The sequence below is a fragment of the Silene latifolia genome, chromosome 3 (assembly GCF_048544455.1).
Source record: "Silene latifolia isolate original U9 population chromosome 3, ASM4854445v1, whole genome shotgun sequence".
NCBI classification, from domain to species: Eukaryota; Viridiplantae; Streptophyta; class Magnoliopsida; order Caryophyllales; family Caryophyllaceae; genus Silene; species Silene latifolia.
Window position 1 is genome coordinate 51,026,237 of NC_133528.1, and position 10,288 is coordinate 51,036,524.

Genomic DNA, 10,288 nt, shown 5'->3' on the forward strand with positions numbered 1-10,288 from the left:
GACCTTTGAAAGGTGCTCTATTGCCGCTCGGGTTCCATGCATAAGGATTGAGTGCCCAACCAAGTAAAAATGCACAAGTTACCACCATATAACCAATTGCCAATTTTTAGGAAAAGTGTACCAAAAGACCCATATTAAAAGACACGAGGGTGATAAAATCACCCTCTTAGACCGACACAATACAATGCTATCATTCTGGCATTAGTTTTGCCAGAACGGAGGATAGTTTTCGACATGTAACCCGGAAGCTAACGGCGCTATAATCTTTGTGGTGAGCATAGCGCATAGCTAAAAGGAGGGCTCTTGCAGACGCATCAGTTGAAGTTCTCGCACGGACAGTCTGTGAGAACGAACGGCCCAAAGTAGAATCACAAAAGGTGCAAGTGAAAAAAGGGTGAAGCATGATCACGCTGTGTAGAAACGGCAATCCAACAACCTCCAGCTTGATAGGAAGAGGTGCTTGTAACATTAATAGGAGGAAAACACACAACAGGAGTCTTGAAGGATGACCTAGCCAATTGTAAATTAGCACAAGAACTTACCAGTTCATCAGTGAGACGATAAACAAATTCAGGATCAACCGGATGATTTTGGAACACCACCAAATTACGAGGGATCCAAGTTGCACGAAGTAGTGAACAAAAGTAAATTAAGCTGTAATCCATGCTCTGACTATAAGAGCGACGCGAAAGATAAGATAAAATATCCGCAATCCATGTGATAAAAGAAGTAAGCGGGTTCGTCATGGAATTAATACCAAGCCATGAAGATTTCCATAAATGTTGAGTTATGGAACAGGATCTAAATAAGTGGTCCATAGAATCGTGCGAATAGTGACAGAAATGACAGTCTTGTGCTATATTCAAACCCCGTGAGAGTAGGGTCACATTTCTTGGCAAAATATTGTGAGCCATTCGCCAAAGAAAAAGTGACAACTTTCGCGATAGGTTATTCCTCCAGATAATATGCCAAGGAAAACGAGTTGCACTAGATCGAGCAAAGGAAGCAGATGAAGTGTGTGGCCAGAGGAAAAAATAGCCGGACTTGACAGAATAAGCACCATCCTCCGTAAATTTCCAATAAATAAAGTCATCAATATCAGGTACCGGAGGTTCCATAACAATGATTTCCTTAGCCGTTTGTGTTGAGAAATAACGGAAGAGCATTGTTGGATTCCAATCCCCAGACGGCAAAACAAAGGATGATAAAGATGGTGGTGGGGTTGGACTCGGTGTAACAGTCGAAGGTAGCTCTCCATTGACCCATCGATCCGACCAAATATTAATCAAATTGCCACTTCCAATTTTCCAGCATACAGCATCTTTAGTTAAATTAACAGTACGGCAGAGTCCCGACCATGCGTAAGATACATTTGAAACCAAAGACCGGGATTTCGGAATTGGCAAATCCTTCTGGTATTTAGCCTTCCAGAACTTTGCAAGTAAAGAAGTTGGTTGAGACGTTATGCGCCAGAATTTTTTAAGGAGTAAGGATTGGCTAAACAGGAAAGTATCTTTTATACCAAGACCTCCAAATTCCTTGGGAGTTTGTAAAATGTCACGACGAAGCCAGTGTATCGTATTCTTCTTCCAATCACTCCGCCACCAGAACGCGGCAATCAGAGCATCAATCTTTCGGCGAACACCATGCGGGATAGGAACGCAGGAAAAAATATGGTTTAAAGAAGCAAGCAGAATAGAGGAGATAATAACAAGCTTACTTGATTGGCTCAGATGAAGCGCGGACCACGAAGCGATGCGAGTAGTAATTTTGTCAATTAATGGAAGAAACGGTTCTGATTTTTTCCGTGGAATATCAATCGGAACACCCAAATAATCTCCAAAACAAGAGACCGTAGGCATCTTTAGTATTGACGTCAGGTGTGTCCGGAAATCTGAATTTGATGTAGGACTTATCCAGGTTAATCATTTGGCCCGAGACAAGTTCAAAATCCTTGAGCAAATCGCGTAGGACTTCAAAAGAAGTAAGCGTTGCTTTACAACAGAGTAAAGCGTCATCCGAAAATAATAAATGTGACAATGTAGGTGCATATCTCGAAATTTTGATTCCAGTAAAATCTTTCATTCTTTCTGCCTTGGCAAGCTGACGGGATAAAACCTCCATGCAGATAATAAACAGATAAGGTGATATCGGATCTCCTTGACGTAAACCAGAAGTAGGATGTAGAGCATCTGATGGTGTCCCATTTATAAGAATCCTATAGGAAACTGTGGAAATGCATTCCCAAATAATGTTGCGCCAGTGAGTAGGAAACCCCATATGTCGCATAACCGCCATAAGGAAATGCCAAGATACTCGGTCAAAAGCCTTGCTCATATCTAATTTCAGTGCTGCATAACAATTAGTACCCTTCCTGGTTTTGTTAATATAGTGCAGAACTTCATGTGCAACAAGGCAACCATCCGACATAAGCCGACCCAGAACAAATGCTTGTTGTGAGTCCGAAATAACCGAAGGAATGACAAGCTTCAGTCTATTTGCCAGACACTTAGAAACTATACGGTAAATAACATTGCAAAGGCTAATGGGACGGTAGTGAGTAATCAACTCAGGATGATCAATTTTTGGAATTAGGACGATGTGCGTATTATTCCATTCCTTGAGCATAACTCCTGAATTTTTGGAATTAGGACGATGTGCGTATTATTCCATTCCATTCCTTGAGCATAACCGAAGGAATGACAAGCTGTCACAAGATTGCCAAACTGGGGCCAAAAGAACTGGTAGAACCGGGGTGTGATACCATCTGGACCAGGAGATTTCGAGCCATCCATAGTTCGTAATGCTTGGAGGACATCATTGTCAGAGAACGGTGCAGATAAAACAGAGCAATCAGTCGAAGATAAAGATGGTAAATCCAAAGCAGAGAGAAACGATTCAGTAGATGCAAAGGACAAGGCAGCTGAAGAGTGTGCTGGTACACATAAAAGGGACTGAAAATAAGATAACACTTCATGCTTAACTTGTTCTGGTTTATGCCCAGCCGGTGTGCGGATAAAAACAAGCCTTTGTTTAACAGAACGTTGCCGGACACGATTGAAAAGAAAATGAGTTGGTAATCCATCTAAGACCTAATTGCGCAGCTTAACCCGCTGAGTCCAATATCCATGCTGTTTGGAGATGAGTTGGAGGCGGTTAGACCGTAGCAGTTGGAAATCATCAGCCGAAGCAAGATCCGAAATATCAGTAGCCGAAAGTTCAAGGTCTCTCTCAATAGATGACCAATCAATACCGTAGGTAATACGATGTTGAAGAACCCATTTTAGAATAGCAAAAGGGACATTGGCCAATTTACGGGAAAGGATATAAGGTAAGGAGCCCAGGAACGGGGTCTGAAAAGCTAAAGTAACAAGGTTAATAACTTCCGTCAAGTGTAAACACCAGTTATCAATACGGTAAGGGCGTCTGGTAGTATTTTTAGCATGGAACAAATGTAAGATGATCGGAGAATGGTCTGAAATGAGAATAGGTAAGTTTAGAAGAGAAGTATGAGGAAACACGTCAAACCAATCCTGCGTTGCGTATGCGCGATCAAGTCGTTCCATGATACAGTTTTCACCAAGTTGTCCATTCATCCATGTGAACCGAGGCCCAAAAAAAGGAATATCAACCAAATTGTTTTGAAGTTTCCAAGTCGTGAAATCAACCTGACCTCGAATAGACCTAGAGCCACCAAGTTTGTCGGTGTGCAATTCAACCTGATTGAAATCCCCAATTACAAGAAAAGAGGTACAACCCAAAACAACATTAGAAATTTGATCCCATAAATTCGAACGATACTGAAACGTAGATTCCCCATATATAAACATACTGTACATATCATTATATACACCCTGAGGTAGTTTTAAACCCAATTTACAAAAGATAAAATGCGGGTTACTACAAAGTATTTGAATATCAACCGAACTATCCCAATACAAAAGAAGACCTCCACTACGACCAGTAGAATCAACCCCAAAGTAATTGGGAAACCCCAGGTGAGAAGTCTTCATATAAGCAACGTCTACAGAAGTATGGGTTTCTTGCAAAAACAAAATCAGCGGATGAAATTTAAGGACGCATCTGTGTAGGTAAGGAATTGTAGGATCATCCGCTTCACCAAAGCCCCTACAATTCCAGCAAAAGATAGTCATTGGTTCCCGGGTGGTGATTTAAGGTCCACCACCTGACCTAAGAGTTGCTTCCCATCTTCAGCGCTGGTAGAAGACAGGAAAGAAGACGAAAACCAAATTAGTGAAGATAAGTGGAAATCCCAAACACAGCCAACAAAACATTTGAAGCGTTTAGTAGAAATAAACTCCGGGGCCACATCCAAACTCGGATATTTGCCTTTATGTGGCCCTGACACAGTATCACAATTGACTAAATTTGGCGATTTTGGTTTCGTGTAACTATAACTAGGGAGCCCCAGGAACTCATACAGACACTCAGGGGGGAGTGTGTGAGGTCCATCAACAGACCAAGAAGAACAATCCTAGATCAAATCTAAAAAATTGATCGACTCGAATGCTTAAACTTTGGTCTACTTAAGCAATTAAGATCAGCAGTTACCTTCCTTTTAAAGAAAAAATTTAATTTCCTACCAGACGAGTCCATAGGAACGGGACTATTACCAGACCCAGAACCAGGCCCAGCAACCAGAGTGTCACGAAACAGAATGCCAACATCAACCTGTCTGGGTGGAGTAACCGGTTCAGCTAGGCCTAAAGCCATGGTAGTATCCAAGTCTTCCTCCGGAGCCGTCATTTTAAAAGCTGGTGAGGGTGGAACTGTGGAGGTAGAAGCACCTGGAGGATTAGGCCGAGGCCGTATCAGGGGATGGGTCTCCAGCAGAGTCTCCCTAGACACGTCCTCATGTACCACAAACTCAGGTGCTGGAGCAGAAAAGGGTGCTTCCTCATCATCTCCATTGTCAGATGGAGAAGAAGAGAACGAAAAAACTGGTGAAGCCCCACCAGAGTCAACATGAGCGGAGTCGTCTGGAGCAGCAATGTTTATCTTAGAGTTCAAATACTTCACCCTCGAAGGTAAGCCCATAATTTCAGGAGTATAGAACCTTGAACCAGGCGGTCCATGAAGGACCAACAGACCTCTTGCACTGAGCTCATCCATTCGCGCACGAATGCGATGAGCACCTTGCAGTTTCCCAAACGGACAGAAGGACACCCGATGTCCCACCTCTCCACAAGTTTTACAGAACCTGAAAACGCCCTCGTAAGAAAATCCGATCCACTGGTGATCCCTGTCACTAATAGCCAGATAGCATCCAGGGATCAAAGGTTTGGAAAGGTCTACCCAAACCTTCACCCTAACAAAACAGCGAGTAGGTGTTAAGGAATTAACAACCTCCTCCTCACAAATGTCACCAACGTGAGACAAGAGGTAAGCCCTGCCCGACAAGGAGCAATGGAGGAAGATGAAGCCATGTTGTGATTATATTTATTAAGTGGTGATCTGATTCAATTAAAAAATATAGATCCCAATTTATAAGAGGATTAAAGAAGTAGAGGTTGGCCGGAGAATCCACGCGGCAGAAATCAGAGAAGGAAGGGCACGTGGTAGATTACAAGGCGGTAGCCGGACACCTCAGATTAGCATGCGGAAGTGGAAAGTTTGGCAGAAGGGATAAGTTAGTGGAGTTGAGAAAGTGGGTTTGGCCGAGTAGATAAGGTGATGGAAATGGTGTTTGTCGGAAAAAAAGCGGTGGAGAAAACCCAAAGGGAAGGGAAACTCTCATTTAGAGAGAAACTCTCTAGAGATAGAGAGAGATTTTTTTGTGAGGCTGTCAGGGTTTTTTGGAGTTCTATTAAAACTTCTCTCATTCACATTTTTAGTACTACCACTCCATTATTTAACTAAGAGTGTAGTGCAAGAAAATAGAGGCCTAAGATTTATGAATAAGTCTCTTGATAGACGGTCTCTCAATTAGTTTATTAAGAGACCATTTTACAATTTAAAGAAAAAGTACTACTATAGCCTATAGGTAATAAAATATGTACAAATCATGATTAATAATAAAATAGGTACTCTTATCATTTGAATAACTGGTATGTATTTATTTGATCGTAATTCTCCCTTCTTTTCTATGCTTTTTGGTCAATTTTGAGACAGTTGTTATGCCTATTACTTGCATTTTGTTTCCCTATTTATCGTTCTGTGATTTTGTGTCTCATGTTGTAGAATTTGAGACGGAAGGGAAGAAATGGGAGCAAGTTAGGTAGTTTTGAAGAGTGCATAGGAAAGAATAGGAGAAGAAGTTGAGAAGAGCCTCCCAGCCGGCTGGCTGGGCATCCACCCCAACGAGCCAAGGAAGAAAATAGAAGAAAATAAGCAGGGGACTCGCAGCCGGGTGGGCCGCGGCTTTGCACACCTGATGACTTCAAAGCTTGAGGAAAATTATAGAAGACTCCCAGCCGACCAGGCCACCAGCTCGGAACATCTGATGACCAAAGAATTGAAGCAAAATTTACAGGGATCTCCCAGCCGAGTGGAGCACCGGCGGCCGGTCAGCCGACTCAGACACCCCGACTGAATTTTCTTTCCTTTCTAATTTTTGACCTAAAATTTGGTGTAACCTATAAATACCCTAGATCACTTTAGACACAATACCCTAGATCTGAATACTCTTTAATTTTATGCAAGTTCCCTTAATCTAGGTTTTAATCTTTCCATAATTAAACCTTAATTACTTAGCAATTTAGCCTAGATTTATTTATTTTTATTTTTATTTTTTTATTTTTGGGTAAATGTAAGCTTTCCATCAAAGATCATAAACTCCAACATACAATATTAAGGCATAGTTGTAACTAACTTCCTTAAGTACTACTAATGTTCTCCATCCAATTCAATACAGTTAGACTCTTTCTTCCTAAATTGCATTTTGATAATCTAAGTTTTACATCACTTTTGACCTTCATCACCCGGATTTCAGGCCTCATCAAAACATATTAAAAACGACATGTATTCCTATATATCCACACATGATAAACCAGCGAAGTCATGATGACTCCAGCTAGGATTTGTTTCTGTCCTAAGGATATGAATCTGGAAGAGACCCACCATTGAACACAATTCTGATCAAGAATTTGCAGCTTGCACTAGTCTGAAACAAGCTTGGAGCATATTGAACTATAACCACATTGAAAAAACAAATGAGAGTGGTCTTCAGGAGCCACCCCACACATATAACATTGATTAGTCTGTGCTATTTGCATATGTTAAAGTCTGTCCTGAGTAAGCAATCTTTGGTGAGCCATGACCCAAGCTATGAAACCATGTTTTGGCACAGCCCACCTGTTATTTGCCCAAGGGTACCACCATAAATCCTGAGCAGCAGGCAGTACCTAGTTATACCCCTGACCTAGAGAATAACTCCTCTGAGTACTCCTTACAAGGTCAAATAAAAAGCCTTCATCAAGTTCTTTACTTGACAAGTCTTCCTCCATGCCCAGCTAGTATTAACAGAAGGAACATAATCTTTCCAAACACTGTTTTTGATATAGATAACATGCACCCATTTGACCCATAGGTGATCTTCTTTTTTCTTAATCCACCACACATATTTAGCAATACCTGCCAAATTCCAAAACATCAAATGTTTGAATCCCAATCCTCTCTTCTTCTTTGGCTTGCGTAATTTCTCCCAGGATACCAGAACAAGGCTTGCACTAGTCTCCTTACCATGCCATAGAAAATCTCTGCAAATGACTTCTATTTTTCTGATAACAGTTTTTGGGATAATGAATATACGTGCCCAGTAGTTATGCAGGGCACTGAACACAGTCTTGATCAGGACTGCTCTGCCTGCATAAGAAAGGTGTCTTGTCCCCATACCCCTAATCCTTTTTTTTTTTGGTTGGTAAAATGTGAGAGTATATTGTATATAAAAATATGGAGTCAATTACATACTATCAAGGCAAGGCATTCAAAACTAGGTAAATTTTAAATTGCCTAACCAATCTAGCTCATGAGTAGTCATCCGACTCTTATCTCTTTCCCTTATTCTCTTCCTCATATCTTCACTGATCCATTGAGCCAAGCATCGAGGCCTCATCAGAACCTGCTCCACTCTACACTTATTCCTTTGTTGCCATACTTGATACAAACTAGTCATTACCAAAGCAACCTTCACCCCTCGCTGAACTTTCATGCCAGAGCTATGAACACACCAATGCAAGATGTCATCCTCAGGAAGTTTTAGACCAGTACAGTCCATCACTGCCTGTAGGACTCTCCTACTGTAGTCACACGCGAAAAATAAGTGCTGCTGCGTCTCCTCTGCTAACCCACACAGGACACATTGTCCATCAACATCCATACCAAATCTCATGAGTCTACTATTTGTATGCAACGAGTTGTGAGCAATAAGCCATCCCAGGAACCGATGTTTAGGTAAGCTCCAGTTATCCCAAATAGCTTTGGACCACTCCACTGTGGGTTGTGTCCCTCTGAGCCACTCATAACAACCAGCCGGGGTGTACCCAGATGGTTGAACCTGCCATGTCCCTTGCACATACCCAGCTGCTAGTCTCTGCTTCACTCTGCATATCCTCCTCCACACCCAACTGGAATTGCTTGTTGGAATGTATTCCTGCCAATTCCTCCCTTTCAGATAGTTAGCTTTCACCCAATTCACCCATAAGGACTCCTTGTTTGTAGCTACCCAATCCACAAGTCTTCCAACCATTGCTATATTCCATAATTCCTGATTTTTAAGCCCCAAGCCCCCTTCTTGCTTTGGTCTGCAAATTGTATCCCAAGCAACTAAAGGAGAGCGCCTATACTCTGCACTGCCATCCCATAGAAAATTCCTGCATATGGCTTCTATTCTCAGAATGACTCCCTTAGGGAGAACGAAAACAGAGGCCCAATATGAATGCAACGTATTCAAAACATGTTTAACCAGTGTTAACCTTCCAGCATACGAGAACTTCCTTGCACCATAACTGTGTATTCTATTGCAAATTTTGTCCACCAAACATTCACAGTCCTTCTTCTTGAGCCTAGTAGTCTGAATGGGCATCCCTAGGTACTTGAAAGGTAGCGTACCCTCCTTAAAACCAGACACACTTAGGAATTCATTCTTGAGATCATCTCGCACTCCATTAAAGTAGACATTGGACTTACTTGGGCTCACTTTAAGTCCTGAAGCTTTTGAGAAAGAGGAAAAAGATTTCAGCATAAGCATCATTGAATCAGCATCCCCATGACTGAACATCAAAACATCATCTGCAAACATTAAATTTGTGACTCTCAACTGCTTGCATAAAGGATGGTACTTGAACCGGTATTTGGCTGCAGCATACATAAGCATTCTGGTCAAGTAATCCATGCACAGAGTGAATATTAGAGGAGATAGTGGGTCTCCTTGCCTCAATCCTCTCTTAGCAGGGAAATACCCAAAAGTTTCTCCATTAAGAGCCAGTGAAATAGAGGGTGTTGTAATACATAACATGATTTTTACTCTTAAAGCTCTCAGGAAACTCCAACAAGTTCAACAGCTGCTCTACAAAACTCCATTCAACAGTGTCATACGCCTTCTGCAAATCAATCTTCAACATACATCTAGGGGTCACAGAAGGTCTCTCATACAGTCTGATCAAATCTTGGCATATTAGAATGTTTTCCTGAATGCTTCGTTCCTGAATGAAAGCACCTTGATTTGTGTGAACAATATCAGGCAAAACAGAAGCTAGTCTAGAGCATAGCAGCTTGGATATGACTTTGTAAACCACATTACAACAAGCAATGGGACGGAATTGAGTTACATCCTTTGGACTGTCACACTTAGGAATGAGTGTCAAAGTTGTAGCATTAAACTGTCTCAGCAGCTTCCCTTTTATAAAGAAGTCTCTTACAGCATCCACCACCTCTTTGCCAATTACTCCCCATGCATCCTTGAAGAAGCCACTAGTATAGCCATCAGGGCCAGGGGCCTTGATGTCAGGTATGCTAAACATAGCTTCCTTAATTTCTTCTCCTGTAACAGGCCTAAGCAGTTGGGCATGATGCTCACTGGTGCACTGCTTACCCTGATTTATAACTCTCCTATGAACCGGTTTAGTAGCCTGACTAGTCCCCAACAACTGCTTATAGTAGTCCAGGAAAGCAGATTGAACCTGATCACTCGTATCACAAGTCTTCCCATTCATATCCTCAATCATAAATATCTTATTCCTATTCCTCCTCTTCTTAATAATGCTATGGAAATAGGATGTATTTGTATCACCACCCTTAAACCATTCACCCTTGGCTTTCTGGTGCAAGA

At 41.7% G+C, this 10,288-nt stretch overlaps 2 protein-coding genes across 2 annotated transcripts; both read right to left on the minus strand.

Annotated features, from left to right (window-relative positions):
• Nucleotides 1-368: 368 nt before the first annotated feature.
• On the minus strand, nucleotides 369-4,154 carry LOC141649061 (uncharacterized). Its single transcript, XM_074457762.1, has 4 exons — nucleotides 3,111-4,154; nucleotides 2,765-2,954; nucleotides 2,001-2,633; nucleotides 369-1,894 (listed from the first exon to the last, which is right to left on the minus strand). The coding sequence occupies exons 1-4, from the start codon at nucleotides 4,152-4,154 to the stop codon at nucleotides 369-371; spliced, it is 3,393 nt and encodes a 1,130-aa protein (XP_074313863.1).
• A 3,797-nt stretch (nucleotides 4,155-7,951) lies between these two features.
• Nucleotides 7,952-9,352, minus strand: LOC141649062 (uncharacterized). Its single transcript, XM_074457763.1, has one exon. It carries the CDS (start codon nucleotides 9,350-9,352, stop codon nucleotides 7,952-7,954), a length of 1,401 nt encoding a protein of 466 aa, XP_074313864.1.
• Between the last annotated feature and the right edge of the window lie 936 nt (nucleotides 9,353-10,288).